The sequence below is a fragment of the Dufourea novaeangliae genome, unplaced genomic scaffold (genome assembly GCF_001272555.1).
Source record: "Dufourea novaeangliae isolate 0120121106 unplaced genomic scaffold, ASM127255v1 scaffold355, whole genome shotgun sequence".
Classification (NCBI taxonomy): domain Eukaryota; kingdom Metazoa; phylum Arthropoda; class Insecta; order Hymenoptera; family Halictidae; genus Dufourea; species Dufourea novaeangliae.
Window position 1 is genome coordinate 194673 of NW_015374251.1, and position 16036 is coordinate 210708.

The 16036-nt window shown below is 44.4% G+C and overlaps 3 protein-coding genes across 3 annotated transcripts; 2 read left to right on the top strand and 1 right to left on the bottom strand.

Annotated features, from left to right (window-relative positions):
* Positions 1–7532: 7532 nt before the first annotated feature.
* Positions 7533–9700, top strand: LOC107192608. The gene is made up of 6 exons (XM_015581906.1): positions 7533–7607; positions 8257–8288; positions 8361–8471; positions 8546–8732; positions 8803–9159; positions 9254–9700. The coding sequence occupies exons 1-6, from the start codon at positions 7533–7535 to the stop codon at positions 9698–9700; spliced, it is 1209 nt and encodes a 402-aa protein (XP_015437392.1).
* A 1428-nt stretch (positions 9701–11128) lies between these two features.
* LOC107192573 (U6 snRNA-associated Sm-like protein LSm7) lies at positions 11129–12107 on the top strand. Its single transcript, XM_015581864.1, has 4 exons — positions 11129–11210; positions 11300–11311; positions 11374–11557; positions 11758–12107. The coding sequence occupies exons 1-4, from the start codon at positions 11202–11204 to the stop codon at positions 11895–11897; spliced, it is 345 nt and encodes a 114-aa protein (XP_015437350.1). The 5' UTR covers positions 11129–11201; the 3' UTR covers positions 11898–12107.
* Positions 12108–12160: 53 nt separating this feature from the next.
* On the bottom strand, positions 12161–16036 carry LOC107192572. Its single transcript, XM_015581863.1, has 10 exons — positions 15985–16036; positions 14865–15002; positions 14668–14772; positions 14278–14421; positions 13576–13758; positions 13341–13479; positions 13150–13271; positions 12798–13027; positions 12504–12674; positions 12161–12439 (listed from the first exon to the last, which is right to left on the bottom strand). The coding sequence occupies exons 1-10, from the start codon at positions 16034–16036 to the stop codon at positions 12161–12163; spliced, it is 1563 nt and encodes a 520-aa protein (XP_015437349.1).

Consider the following 16036-nt stretch of genomic DNA (forward strand, 5'->3'; position numbering starts at 1 on the left):
ACGGAAACAACGAAGAACATTGTAAAGAAACTAATACAAAATTGCGAAAAACCTTCTGTAACCAGAAAAAGAAACAATGATAAAATAACATTGTTTCTATATAGTACAATAACTCCCAAAAAAAGTCAATGACTCTAACAACTTCGAAAATATTAATCTTCCTACCCATGCTTATTAGGACTCTTTTCCATTTAACGAGTACTATCTACTCCAGAAGTTACGAACCCTTTTTCATATCACCCTGTATATCCAAATTCGGCAAAATTTTTGACGGCTTAGCTAGTCGATACGAATAACTGAATGGGTAATAACAATAAAGCCAGCATCGATTTAGCCCTATGTATTATCCTGTCGGAAATCGAAAATCATCTCGTGATTCCGTTTGAAGGAGAAAGAAGAGAACTATTCGGCTAGTTCGAAGGCCTGGGGTCCACTCGGCTTATTATATCCGCTAATAAGCGCAGTATATCGCGTCGGTTATCCGCTAAGTATAGGGTCGAAAAGCGCGCAGGGCTATCGGGACCGAGCATTGGCCGATGACTGCACGTCACTGGCATGCACACAGTCGTAATTCATACGGTCGGCTATAATGGCGAGCCCTGGCCCAGGCTGCTGCTGCTGCCTCCTCCTACTCCTCCTCTCCCCGGGCTTCACTGGCCACAAGCAACACGAATAAATCATAAAATTCATAACTGGCCGTCACCGACTCGAAGAAACCATCGACGAAAAGAGGATCTTCTATATCGAGCCCAATATATCCTTGCGATCCGATTGGAAATAAAGACGCGAGTCAAAAAATTTATTTTCTGATACGTAGATAATTCCGTGTAACTTTTATGGAAGCTTGCGTCGGATTAACCCCTTGCCCTACGATTTTCTTGACGACTGCAGACTCCAGGATTACATTCTTATCGATAGTTTCCCAGAAACGAAGAGGATTCTGTACTTAACACAACTGTATTTTTACTGTAACAGTTTAATATTGATGCAACGAAAAATGTCTTTGAATTAATTTGTCCGGTATTGTACACGCGTTAGATCTCGATTCCTCTATCCGGGTCGATATCAACGAACCATCGACAGAGCCGGCGGGTCGTGTCGGTACAGTAGACGGGGGTTAGGGATTATCCAGCGAATCCGCGATACGCACGAACCCCGCCAATGACCCTGAGAAGAAACATAGGCCGGGCGGGAACAGGTTTCGACCTACAGTCACGCGATTTCGCATCCCTCCGCGTTACCGCGCTCGCGCGCGCACTTACGCGAGGGAATGCACCGAGATTATCGCGCCAATTAGCGCCAGCTCGCGGTTCCCCCATATGTATATACGTGGGATCGCAACGATTCGAGCTTCCCGACCGGCCTTCCCCCGATAAATTTCTCAGCGAGCCCCGTCAAGGAAAGCAAACGAGGAAAAAACGGGTGAAGCTTCTTCCTTGGTTGGACGCCGTCGTTGATTCCTGACGACACGCGTCTTTTTATCCTTCCCTTCCCCCCTGCCTTTCTCTCTCACTGCTCTTCGATCACGGTCCAAGATATAAATATACCCAGTCGCGGGTAACTAGAGTACAGTTGACCGCGCCAAGAGCCGCCAGCCATCTGCCTCTCCGGCTTTCTCTGTCCCTCTTCGACACTCTTCGCTTTTCTGCCCTTAATCGACAGATAAGGGGCACCAAGAGAGACAAAGATTGCCAGCTGGTTTTTTTTACCCCCGGCGTTTAAGTGCCTCTAATTATAAGCAGACTGTGCACGGCGTCTATTTCAGGTGCACAGGCGTCGTGATTATTAGTGTTCCCTCTTCCGGTCCCAGTCGAACCTCGACGGATCGCGACACACTATTCTTGGCGATCGCTAGACTTCGGATTTTATGCATTCGTAGCGTATAGGGTTCTGTGAAATAAAAGAACAAAACTGTCATCGGATCCAACGAGTTTTCTATTGTATCCTGAACCCAACAAAATACCCAAGGGGGAAAATAAAATTCTACGATTACTCCTGTCTTTATAAATTACTTTAGAAACTTTCATTTTGTATAAAAATCCACGGTCTAGTGATCACGGTCTTTCACGTGGGACGTCTTTCAGCTCCTTTGTACAATCTCGGTGAGTGCCGCCCAGACTGTTCTCCAGAGTAACAAGAGAGCTACAATTTTCGTCGCGTTCTGTCCTCGTACCGAGAATAATAGTGGACGATTGCGGTCTCTAGAATGGAAACAACGTGTACTATCCACTGAAATTCACGAAACCCTGTGTGCATGCGTTCGTTACATCGACGGAACCGTTCTGAAAGCACCTGTACCGGAAGTCGAGGTAGGCGACTCCTCTCCGGGATAGTCTTCCAAGCGACCGATTAGTGTTTTCTCGGTTTGCTCGCGGGGGATAGCCCGGAGGCGAGAACTCGCGATGGGGGACACGGAGAAACGAGTCTGAAAAGAGGTATTCTTTTTTTTTTCTTTTTTTTTCTCAGCGGTCGAGGGTCGGGCATTAGCGTTGACGAGATGGATTCTTATGGTAATCTAGGATAGAAGGCCTGTCGGTCGTTGGGACACACAGCTGAGATACTAGGAAAAATTTTTTTTTTTCCTACGTTCCTCACAGTAATGAGCAATGTGTCGAGACCGCAAGAAGGACAGAGAAGAGCAGAAATCCGACCAGCTGACAATGGGACGAGGAGAAAACGGTCACGGTTGGCCGCGCTTCGCTGACCGGGCGTGGGGGTTACGAGTTCGTTTTTATTTACACCTGGCGCGTACACCGGGTACACCTTCCGCTGGCGCCCACGCGACGACGCTTCCAATGTGACTGGAACTTGCCTGGGTATGTTTGGATCCTAATGCGTCTTACTTCGGAATGTATTTTTTCAACAAATTTATTTGTGAAATGGCTTTCTTTTACTTTTCTATTAATATTAACAATTGCGAACTTGAACTAGTTATTGCAAGCTATTGGATTGGGTGAAATTCCACTTCGATCGAAATTACTTAATCATCGTCTTCCGAGGGTTGAAACCCCCTATGATATAGGGGAAGCCTAGGTTGGACCAATGGTGTGTAACTTGTCATGTGTAAGCAATTTGGGCCTTACGATAGACAATATGTTTGTATGTAGGATTAACAATTAGGCAAAATTTTCCGTTTACTAAATTCACCATGGACCAAGTTCATATGGGGGTCCTCCAACATATTTGTTACACCCTGTATAAGCTGCACATATTGTCCATCATATGCTCCAAATTGCTTACACATTACAAATAACAATACTGGTCCGAATTCGTCATTTCATCGATCAGATCGTTCGATCCACAATACATTTACGATTCTGTTCGTATTTAAGAATATCTGGAACGCTAGACTTCTAGAAACGTTTGCGATTGGCCCGTAAGTAACCTGAAGATATTTCGTTGGCTAAGGTATATACATATATACCGATAATCCAACAAGAGGCGCGAAACCTCTGGCATAGGGCGGCCACGAAATCGATTAGACGAGAGGAGACCCCCCTTCCCCCTGTTCACCTGCCCCTTTTTGATTCGACACCACCTAGGGGGGCTAGGCAAACTTTCAACCGAGTTACGGCCAGCTATATTGCAGCCGGTTACAACCGACTTGGAGTATAAATAGGCGGCGTCAGTCGGCCGAATCCAGGAAAAGTTCGCGGTGGCCGGGCCAGCCGACTTGCGACGTCGTGCTCACCTCCTATCCACCTGCTACCCCCTATCGAAACCTCCTACTTTCCATACTTGACCCCCAATTCGACGGATCATGCCATTTACTATACGAGAGGTCGAAAGTCAAAAGTGACCGATCACATTTCAATGTTCCTGTATTTAGAATTTATCTACAGAGTGCTATTTAATAGGTTTCGTGGATCCAACAGCCAAGGTATTACAGTAAATTATCGATGAATGTTCGAAGGCTCCTCCGCACTGACAATAGTCTCTGAACACTCGGTGCTGAAGAGCCTTGGAACCCTCATCGATGATTTACTGTAAATCAATATTTGTAATATATAATACAATATTGCACAATACATTGTAATGTAAAATGTATAATAAATTAAGGGTTGACTAGAATACCCAAGTATAGCAAGGACTCTTCGATTAGTTTAACGATAAAAATCTATACCTATAAAATAATTTTTCTACTACAAATATTTGCTTGAATTTAAACAGAATACCGTAACAATTTCTTAGACCTTGATCTAAATTAACAAACTTCTCATCTATAAACACTGAAATTTAGAAGTCTGTTAATAGACCACCGGGGATAAAAGGATTAATATGTACCGTATTTACCGTTGAGTTCCACGTGAACACTGCGGTATCGTACTCTGAACTTCCGGAAGATTAACGAGGAATGTTAACGACGGTGGTTCCACCGAATTTTTCGAAGTGCTGGTCGAGTGCGTATGGTGCTGCTCGACCACTCGAGTGCACTGTATTCATCGTTCCCAACCTATGAAGGGACTTCTTTGTTCGGCCGTGGAAAGACCGCGAGAACGTCTCTTGTGATCGTCCGAAAGACTCCGATCCGCCGTTAGCTACCGAACTACCCCTGCGATCTGCTGCTATCGTGTACCACGACGATCGATTTATATTAAACGCGGTTGCTGTTCCTCCGCGTTAATCGAGCGCAACCTGGTTCAGATCGAATCTGTGCCGTGGCGAACAAGGACCAACCGAAAGGACAACAGGCCTGCTCGAATTTAAACGGGATTCAAATAGAACGAAATCGATAGCCTTATAAATTGTTATTTAGCCAAATGGTCCGTAACCTCCGATCCGAAACGTTTCCTCAAGTTCGCAAATTCTTACAGCTGTACAAAAATAAACGAAGTTAAAATTGGAAAAATCGATGATACCACCAAGCCACCCGACGAGATCCCCCGATTTCAATATCGATCGACAGTTTGTTCTAGGGGGACACGTTATCGTGGAATCGATGCGTGTCGAAGAGACACGTGAAAACGGCGAACCACCAGGGAAACTCCATGGTCGGTTCACGAAGCACCCATCGGGACGAACTAAACTCTGCTAAACCCTCTTCGTAGCGACACTACGCGACCGGCACGCATGCAATATGCATAAGCCGTGCCAGTTCGCGAAGCGGTAGCCATGCATAGCCTTAGGATAAAATAATCGTTCGCGAGAACCTACGGGTAAATAGAAACTGTACAACCTTTCTTTTTTCCCCCCTTGGAATTTCGTAACGGTCAAAAGATCAGGCGCCCCCCCGGTGATCGAGGGTCTGCTAATCGATTCACGGTCGTGGAAGGGAAATATTTGTTCTTTCCGATTGGAAAACGCGACACCGGGCGACCTTGATGGCTCGTTTCGCCACCGACCGATCGTATAATCGCGTAAACAGGCTTTCCTTTAGCGAACAAGGCTCTTTCCGGTCGCGACGAACCCGCTCTGGATGCGCCTTCCGTTTCCCGGAAGCGGCCGTCGAGATTAACGTTCGCGAGCGAGACCGTACAATCGGTGCCCCTCGCGCCAATCAATGAAACGGGTGTTACAACGTGGACAGCAGCTTGTGTAACCTCCTCCAACGGATAAATAATTTATAGATGAATCACTATCTCTGTCCGAAAAGTCTCTCCACCGGTTTTCTTTTTTCCAATACGACCTCGTGCCACGGCACGCGAGTACAGTCACCTATGATGAAACGATAATGTAACCAGATTGCACCAATTCACTGACAACGACCGTTTTGATACTATACGAGTAGGCACAAGAAGGATTCTTCAAACAAGCGAACGATGATAAACGAGCCGCCGTAAAGTTTCGGGGAACCGAAACGGAGCACATTCGTGATTCGGAGAATCGGGTCAGGTGACAGGAAACTCATTTGATTCGTGGGAAATGTCCTTTCGACAATTCGAATTATTATGCATAGAGCTGATTCGAAAAGTTACATTTATCCCGATTATTAATCGATTCTATCTAAGGAAATTGTAACCCCAATGCATTTCTATCAATTCCCACGCAACTTATGCGTCATTATAAACACCGTGTTGTAATATTTAACACTAGGTTCACGGACATTTCTTATACACCTATCTCTTAAAAAACAACTTATCTTATTTAGTACTAAATTTATGATCTCGTAAAATTAATGCGAATCCATAGGTATACCACATAGAGAATTTCGAGATTAGAAGGCATTCGAAATGCGTCAAAATAACGCGTCCCGTAAACCTAGTGTTAATAAACCAGTCGAGAGGAAGAGTCAGCATTCACGATCAACTCTGTACGCGATGGCATGCAAATTGTACCATACAATATTCAACGATGCATCGACTCACCTTTGGCCGTCAGTTACGCGTTCACCGATCTCATGTTCTCCGGAAGTGTTCTCAGGCACCGACACTATCACCCGCGGTCAAGTTCATTCCGTTTTGTTCGCGATGAACCGATCCCTCGTCGTCCTCTTCTCTCTGTAGAGATCCGCTCGAAGCGTCACATTTTGGATCGGCCGCGCGTTTTCCACTCCGTGCAAACACAACGTGTACAACGCCGCGTGCTTATCATGCATCGACACTCCCGCGCTCGACGACGCGCGCACTACGAATGATGGCTAGCACGAGATACCGCCGAGTTCCACGCCGCTCGGTGTACACAGACCAACCGGCGACCAATCGCCAGCCGGTTGGCCGTCGTCCTCCAATCAGACCATTTTACCGACCGTGACTCCCCGAGGTATCGATGTACCGACTGCTGATACGCGCCCGATTTGAATCTCGACGGCGCGTTTTTCGGTCGGGACCGTGTTTCGATGCCTGGAAAACCGAGTAACGTTGAACAGAAACGGCATAACATCTGTGATTGATTAAATTTCATGCGTACAAGTAATTGTAATTTGTACCTGGTTTTTGGAACTCTAACCGTTGCATCGTCGAGCTTCGAAACGTGTACAATTGCGATATGCAATAGCATTTTTGGACCTGAAAATTATAATTATATATAAAACGTTATTGGTGAAAGTAATCGATTGACTATCGGCGAATTTACGGACAAGTGCCCTGATAACCAGTTGTGTACAAGTTTTGAGTAAATTGCCAAGAATAAATGACAACTAAGTTATTGTCTAAAAAACCATAGCCATATGTTTCCGCACTTGACTTGGGTTTTGCAGGCAACGTCAGTTGACAAAATGGTAAAGGAAATTGGTAACAAGTCTTGCAACGTGACCTATGTCAAATTGAGGGCAAAACTGGAACAAAGTTTGCGCAAGCCAATTTATATGTTGCTGCCCATTTGCTGCCTATGTTATAGCATAAAACTTATAACCATAAGTTTATAATAGGCATTGGACATAATTTGGCTTTGCAGGTTTGGCTGACTAGATGAGAACTTATGTAATGAGAGCGTAAACGTTGGAGATTAATCACAAAGAGCGCCTCAAGGCCCGGATAAAACAAATTGGAATAGGAAGGAAGACGGGTTGTCCCGCTGCCGTCGGTAGATATATACGATAAACGAAATGGAGCTATATAAGGTGGCGCGTTGGCATGCACTCCGTGGGTAGAATTATGGTGCAAGCTGTGGGCCGCGCGTTCGATGTGCCCGTGTTGACCGCACTCCTGACGCTGCTGTTAGTCGATCAAGTAAGAACGACGACGTGGAGAACTCTCGACGTCTAATGATGCGGCCGTCGTGTGTACCGCTGCAGCATGCTATAGCCCCTGTAGAATGTTAGCGCATATCTCGTGTACCAGTGTCTCCTTGTTCTATTCTGCCCCAACCCGAAGTCGATCAATACGTCGGTTTTACGCACGGTTCGCCCGTGTGTAAAGAATGAACCCTTGTTCGCTGTGTTTCTCGTTCATGCGTAAGTCTTTCCATCATGTCCACCTTTTTTTTTTTCTCTCACACAACGCGACTCTCGTCGCATCTATCATTCATTTCCCGGAAGTTCATTGTACGTGAGAAATTCGTCCTTCCATGGTGCGCCCTGTCTCGCGGCGAAAACAATCCTGTCTCCTCGGACGACCGATCCTCGATGGTACACAGATGTATCGATGGATATTTTCTGCTTGAAGTACCGTGACAATTGTCGTTCAATGTTTTCCAATATTCACACGTTAGTCTCGGCTGCTGTCCTCCCTCGATTAGGCTCTCCTGTGGAAAACGATGACGTTCGAATCGCATGTACTGTAACACTTAGTTTCTAATAGACCAGACTTGAGATTCATTTAAATGTATTTCTGTCGTGATTGCCGGCTACGTGTAATTTCTGTTTTCTTCGTTTTTAAGGTTTCTTCTAGGCTGTGCAATGGGGGGCATGTGTAAGTTGTTAACTACTTATTGTGTGTGTATAGGTTTTGGAACATGTCAAGTAATCGTATCATGATTTCTAGCTGCTCTCCTCCAAAAGACTGCTGTTCGTTTGGCTGTTGTTACGGTGTATTCCAATTGCACTCTGCATCAGACATGTTTAATTTCTTGATTTGGACTTATTGGTACTTATGGTCGGTGCTTCAACTCACTATGTTTTGGGTGTATTCTGACAGCGACAATTTACCCCTTGCCTCATTCTTTTCAGGGCAGCAGTATTTATAGGATTGGCTATAGCAGCAGCATGTGGTTGCTGGCTATGGAGACGCCATCGGTCAGTCATGGTGGAGGATTGTGCTTCTTCTGACAGGGCTTCCACGGGTCCTTGGTATCCATCTCCGCATTACAGTCACTGTAGTTCCTTTGTTCAAGCATTGCCACCTCCATACAATGAGGTATGTACCACACATTTGTAAATCTTGTAGAAATTGAAAGTGTTATTATTAATATACCTGAATACTTTAGGTTACAGCCAAACCAGATCTGTATCCATTGGTAATTGGATACGATGAAGGAACTGGCAAAGGAACTTCAGGGTTTGTAATGCGCTACTTCAGATCGCTCTCACAAGCCAGCACATTGGACTCGTTGAGCTCCAGCTTCATGTGTAACGTGGTCAATGAAGTGAACACCATAATTCCACCACCATATTCTTCTAACAACAGCGCCGACGAGCTGTCTGCAGTGGGATGCGCGAGAATGGAAAACATAGATGTTGGCTCTGTTGTTTCGTTGGCTAATCATAGGACAACGTCTGACATATCGAGTTTAGCTGCTCAATCTCCGTGTTCACCGCCACGGGCTACTAGTCCAACGATAGAGGTAACTAATTTTTGCCGGCAATATTGTCAATTCAAATATCAGTATAGGATAACAACAATAGATGCGTACATTAAAAAATGATTTTGTTTCGTAGTTACGCGAACTTTTAGATAAAATTCAGCAGCTGCCACAGCTACCCAGCGGGCATGGTACCGTTTTGCCTTGTTATCAGAATCGACCTCAAGTTTTATGTACGACGAACGGAAACGGCTCTACTCAACGGCCTCTAAGTCCAGGTGATGTTGTCGGAACGTACAAAGACAGAAGGACGCGAGGAAAAATGTACATGCCGTTAGGACTTCCAAGTTCAAGGAACAAAACGAAACGATGGTTGTCGCGTTCGGCACCGACGACGCCATCGGGCACGATACCGATGTCCTTTTTGTCGGTGCAAAGCAGACGACCATCTGAAACTGATAACAATAATCAGCAGGTGGTCCCGTTGCTCTCGGAACAGGACGAAATTGAGAACAATAACGTGGATCAGTTGAACGGCATCCCGTTGCTGTCCGAGCAAGATGAAGATCCGCAAGAAACATGACGAATCGTCTGAGTATATTAAAGAAAAAAAAAACCAGAAAAAAAAACATGATTAAATGTTAAGGATCCGAATCCAAATGTCGTTGCCCCGAGTAATCTGTATATTTTTTAACTCGTCTCGCGGTTTCAAGCGAAACACCGTGTATAAAGTTTTGGCAAATTAATTTCGTCCAAGAGAAACAGATACCGCCTCCGCTCCTAGAAAAGAGAAAAACGATTCGACGCTGCGATTTCGTTTTTCGGTGTATCGTCAGCCAGCGCCATTAGTGTACACATTCTTTTTTCTAGCGAGTCGTTTTGAAACCGAACCGGATAGCGATTAATGATAATGGCGTACTTATTAAGCTCTATGGAATAGCTTGCAGTTAACTTACAGACAAACTCACAAAACGAACACAACAAACACCATCCCAGACGACACTTTTACGAAGCGTTATGATGATAGATTATACGTAGGAACAATGTTCGAGCCCAGCTTGTTGTTGAGATCTCGATCGAAACGTGTATTTGATACAACGAATTTCATTTCTTTCGGCGTAATTTAAACGAAAACGATACGTCATACGTTAAGAAGAGGGAAAAATAGTTACCTTAGTTGTTGCGTCGATGAGTTTTGATCGTACACAAGTAAAATACAATGTCCATCCAAAAAGCAGCCAGCCAGAAATGAAGTTAAGGACAATATACGTATGTAACTACCGCGTGCTCGAGCGTGAATGGAGCAGAGAGAGAGAGAGAGAGAGAGAGAGAGAGACATGAAAAAAGAAAAAGAACAATATGTTTCGACGTGTTAACGTACAATATCAATTCCGTCATACGGTAGGAAAGCAAAATTCCATTGTAAACGGAGACTTATCGTAAGCACAACGATTAAAATGTCGTTATAAGTAATTTTAAAACGAACGATACGAGGGATCGATGCGTAGGAAGAGAATCGATATAGGCGGCATTGAATCCGCGACAACGTCGCAGGAGTCCCCCATAATTCATAATCATAATGTTTAAACGAACATTCGTTACAACTAATCACAGACTTTATTCTTAAAAGCGTAACGAGAAACGGTCACTTTGAAACTGAACTACGTCATTCTCACGTACACACCATGTATTAACGTGTATTTTTTTATAAATCAAATACGAAATAAAAAGTCCAAGCTTTTACGAGATCGTTGCACTTGTTACAGTATAATCCCGTTGTCACTATTCGAATCGACGGCCGACGTTATTAATAAAGCTGTTGGAAGTATGTTTATACCTTACGGATCATTTTTCTTCGTCTCCTTAACCATTTTCCACGTGAGAAAACCACAACGGATCCGCTTCGATTGGGATCCAGCAGTGCACTAAACTTGGAACGATTACCTAAAGCGCGGGAAGAGAATCGAGAATCGATATTTCGAAAACTCAAACAAGAGTCTAACCTCTAAACCGAGCGATCATTTAAAATGCGTCTTTGTGTAGTGATCCGGTAGCGTGTAATTCTTGATTCTTGAGAAAGCCATATGATGTCCGTAAGTATAAAATGAAATATTTTTTTCTCCTGAAATACTATTGATACAAAGTAAGTAAAATGACCTGAATGATTTGTTTCTTTTTACAGGCACCAAAACAGGTAAAAGGTTTGTTACAGCAACGACATAACCTCGAAATCATTCAATCTTCTATTTCTTGTAGCAACAGAATGCCCACGGCGAGCCTAAAGAAAGAAAAAAGAAGGAGAGTATACTCGATCTCTCGAAGTATTTGGAAAAGAACATTAGGGTAAAATTCGCAGGGGGCAGAGAAGCTGCTGGAATATTGAAAGGATATGATCCTCTTCTTAACCTAGTGCTGGATAACACTACAGAATACCTCAGGGGTAATTTAATGATACGCATAATACATTGTATTATACTCCAGTTCGTGAATTTTGGCCGATTAAGGGGAAAGCTCACTGGTTCATTGTTAATAGCAGTTTGCTTACATTGAAATTATTCCTTCGTTATCTCAATCGGCCAAAATTTATGAACTCGAATGTTTAGAACTATATTTTGCTTACCAAAATATTTCTGTTGTCAGACCCAGATGATCCTTACAAGTTGAATCAAGATACTCGTATGTTAGGCTTGGTTGTGTGCAGAGGTACCTCTGTAGTACTTATCTGTCCAGTGGATGGGATGGAATCTATTCAGAATCCTTTCATACAACAGGAAAGTTAAACAAATCGGCGTTTACATCGGTGAAGATCTTCAGGACTCAAGCAAAACCATTTGCAAACTATCTGCATCGTACGTCGCAACGAACGGAGAACCTTTTTTATAACGAAAATGGGCATAATTTATTTTGCATGTAAACTATATAAACTTGTATAGTAAATAGACATGATTTTCTTATCAAATATACGCGAGTCTCTCGGAAATAAATAATTCCATTGTCTTCTTGTGCACATACATAATTTTACACACGGCATCGCGAAGACGTGTCACTCTAAACCGAACTCGTTTCTCAGCCATGGATATTCTTTGGGACACTCGAAACACGTGTGCAGATAACGATACGACTTCAGCACACGGCTGGGCAATTTACAGCTGCTCGGTAAGTCGCAGGCGACTTCGAACGGCTGGAATTGTCGCGTGCCGCATCGCCACGGACGGAACTTCTCGATCTCGTTCAAGGACGTCGGTTCACGCATCCACTCGATCGCTTGATGACTCGTCACGAAATACACGTCGTTCAATTTCAGCGCGTCGTCCATGAATTTCTGAGCGAACAGTAGAAGAAACGGATAGATCTAAATTCGAGAAAAAAACATTCGACCAGCTTACCGTGAACGCGTAAAAGTACATAGGATTCTGGAACCAAGACGAGTGGAGATGCAGGCCCAGAGGGGCACGATTGCTGAGATAATGCCTTTTAAAGTTTAACATCAGTATCCTGTACACGTCTTCGCCCGACAACTCCGACGAGCACGAGTCCAGTCTCGGGCAGCTGTACCCCTAATGCGTAATGTCAAACAGTTCTCTGTATTTTAACGTCACTGCGCCGCTGTATCTAACGACACGCAGTATTTTCAGCAATATCGTAAACACGACCTTTACGAAATGCCTGGTTATACGTACACCTGCCCAAATTTGATTCAGTGGAAGTTCCCAGAGGCCTGGATACGCACGAGTCGGGCAGTGTTGCTCGGTGCCTACGCAGCCGTGCGGTGGTCTGTGATCCAACGTGTACGGCCACAAGGGTGGATCGGAAAAAGGCGCCAGCATGGACGAGTCGTAGACAAAGCCAAATTCCGACATCATTAAAAACTGTCGATTCCAACCGACGCGTAAGAACGGTGCTCTTAGACCTGTTCAATGAACACTCAAAATCCTAATTTTTCTCACACCAATTTACAAATTTTTTATAACGTTTATCGACGGAAGCTTCAGTCCATTCGGACCGAGGTGCTCGAATTTCTAGCCACTGTACCTTTAATGTCTTTCAGCCGTACCCCAGCATACTTGTTGATAATATTCGCCACGCCGACCATCTCGTCGAACCAGTCCTCTATGGTCGCGTTCTTGGACCACCAATCCTCGGGCCCCCGATGCCTGCACATTTCGACAACGGATAAATCACTAGAACGCGTCGTTTCCTGTATTTCAAGAACGAATTCTTACGTGACCGAGTGCGCGGCAATCTCGTGCCCGATGTTCCATAAATACTGCACGTCTCTGTAGTTGGTGTACTGATGGCTGATGTAGAAAGTCCCACGAACCGGGCAACCGTTAGGATTCTTCCTGTCGTCCGAAAATATCTCTGGAAACAGTGCCAGAAATCGGGACAAGATCAACTTTCTCTGGGACAGTACACGATTATTGATAACGGTATTACTTTTCGTCGACTGGTACTTACTCGAGTACAGCTCGAAATTCTCAGCGTTCACCGCGTCGTCGAAGGTGACGATGATCATCTGCGGGACCATCGATGCTGTCAGATTACCCGGCACTTGAGTCCCATCCACGGAGCACCAGCAATTCGGCAGCTGGCATTTCGTTGGATCGCAGGCTGACGCCCCGTTTGGATCGTTTCGAACGTCTGTGAACCGATCGTTGGCGCGATCAGATGTTACTGACTCGTGAGATTGGGTCAACTGTACTAATCTAGACAGTTGTATCCGTTTATCATACTTTCCAATCGGTATACGATATCACGTAACAACTTCTTTCACCTTACGATTCGAGCTAATTCGTCTGGACCAGTGTTTCCCAACCTTATTTGGATCATGACTCAAAGATCTCGATGCCCCCAAGTTCTGAAAAAGTTGAACATTAATACCCAGATAGCACATGACCTTACCTGGGTAGTAAACCGTGGATATCCTTTAGGATCATTGCTTCAAAATCTTTACTTCGAATAAAAAAAAAGGCACATAGATAAAACTGTTGATGAGGTGGCGATTGTCTATGATTTGCAAATGGCCCCCAATATATTCAAATTTGTTTTCACGTTGGGAACCACTGGTCTGAACGGTGAAATTCACCAGTCTCCCCGATTTACAAATTGAACACGTGTGCATCATAAACATTGAACTTGCACAGGAGGTATATTTCTTACCGCACCAGCCTTCGTCGGAGCCGTCGGGACAGTCGACGCTCCCGTCGCAGAAGTATGCAGCCGGGAAGCAGGTGCCATCGCCGCAAGCGAAGTGCTTATCTTCGCAGTTCCCGTTCCCGAGCAGCGGTCTGGGTGGTCGTGTCTCTGTAAATCGCTTGAGAGATTTCGAATCACCTAGGTAACTCGACGACGACGAATTCGATAATTTGTTCGATGATTTATTCTTACTAGTCTGCCGTAACGTTCTAAATCGCATATTGTAAAAAATGGTTTTCACCCGTACGAATTAAATTGAATTTAACGCCCCCGAATCATGGGACAGAAAATTCCATTGCATGTTAGGTCTATTCTCATATTCTCGTCTGTGGTACAGGTCGTGAAATCGCGTACCTGAGGTCACGTCGCAATTGTCCACGTTCGCCTTGAAGTCGCATATCTGCCTGGAGACGTCGAACAGCAGCCCCTGCGAGCACCTGAACTCGAACACCTCGTTATCTGCAGGAGGAACGAAAAAAAAAAAAAAGGGAAAGTAGGACAGATCTAATCGACGATCGATTGCAGAATCGTAATTACGATATGGTAATTACCTAAGCAGAGGTAATACTTGGCGCACTCAGTTGTAGACCAAACGTCCCGGGCCGGTGCGTAGGGATTCCGATAAAACTTGTTGTCGTCGATACACGGTGTGTCCTCCTCCGATCTTCCTTTGCCTCGCGACACGTCCGCTGAAATACACAATATACACGAATCGAACCTCGCTCGGGATATCTGCCAGGGCTATCTTTGTCCCGTCTCTTTGTTCGCGTCGTCGAATACACGTTTAAACGCATGCAAGCTCGGTTGTTCCGAATTTTCGTTGAAAGATCGATCGGACTTTGGAACCGTTCGATCCGTGGATCCCCAATTCCACGAAAACCTGTGCCGTTGCGAAACCTTGTTATTTCCCCTCGGTGCGATGTTTTCACTCGGTCGCAAAACCAAACGGAAGTGAAATTTCCGGCGGTTAGACTCGCTACGGACACGGAACCAGGAACACACTCGATGGTTTCCGGTCCTTCGACACCGAAACTCGTGGGCATTAGGGCACCGATCGATCTTCCAGTTTTCAATCTGCTCTCCAATCCAACGGACAAGATCAGGAACAATTATCACTAGTGTTAAGCTACGTCTACACTATATATTAAGTTATATAGCAAAGTTATGAAACTTGTTATAAAGACGGAAAGAAAAATATTATATAACATTTTTCGTGTTATATTGTAAGTTACATGTTATCCATCAAGTGTGACGGCATTATTAATAATCAGATGCGAAATGTTATACAAACTATTGTTGCGGACTTTTCCAAAAGGTATAAGTTTGTAACAAGTTAGAAAAACACGTTGTATAACAATTTGTCAGAGATGGGCGAACTCATTATCTAGACAACAAGTTTCGAATAACGAATAAAAGATAAAAACAAAGTATTTCGTCATTTTTACGTGTTTAAACATGAAAATTTCAATTTTTATAATAAAATAATGCTTCTTTATGAATGAATCGACATTTCTTGAACAATTATTGAACCTCATTAACTGTTTAAAGCTCAGGACGACACCCTTAGATATTGCTGCTTTTCACTGTCTATTAGTCGAATAAAATTCTGCCCAACTCTGGTGGACGCAGCTTTACACGATTAAACGATCGTGGAGGAGGTGTAAAACTCACCGGAAATGGCGACCGCGACGAGCAGCAGCGTGCCCAGTAGCTTCGATCTCAT

Bases quoted from the DNA above. Each gene is read 5' to 3' on its own strand.
- LOC107192608 (XM_015581906.1), top strand. From the start codon at position 7,533: ATGGTGCAAGCTGTGGGCCGCGCGTTCGATGTGCCCGTGTTGACCGCA. The intron at 7,608-8,256 runs GTAAGAACGACG...TTCGTTTTTAAG, and splicing joins CGCTGCTGTTAGTCGATCAA to GTTTCTTCTAGGCTGTGCAA. The intron at 8,733-8,802 runs GTATGTACCACA...TGAATACTTTAG, and splicing joins TGCCACCTCCATACAATGAG to GTTACAGCCAAACCAGATCT.
- LOC107192573 (XM_015581864.1), top strand. The intron at 11,558-11,757 runs GTAATTTAATGA...TTCTGTTGTCAG, and splicing joins CACTACAGAATACCTCAGGG to ACCCAGATGATCCTTACAAG.
- LOC107192572 (XM_015581863.1), bottom strand. From the start codon at position 16,036: ATGAGATCGAAGCTACTGGGCACGCTGCTGCTCGTCGCGGTCGCCATT. The intron at 12,675-12,797 runs GTACGTATAACC...ATTACGCATTAG, and splicing joins TGAATCAAATTTGGGCAGGT to GGGTACAGCTGCCCGAGACT. The intron at 12,440-12,503 runs GTAAGCTGGTCG...CTGTTCGCTCAG, and splicing joins TGTACTTTTACGCGTTCACG to AAATTCATGGACGACGCGCT.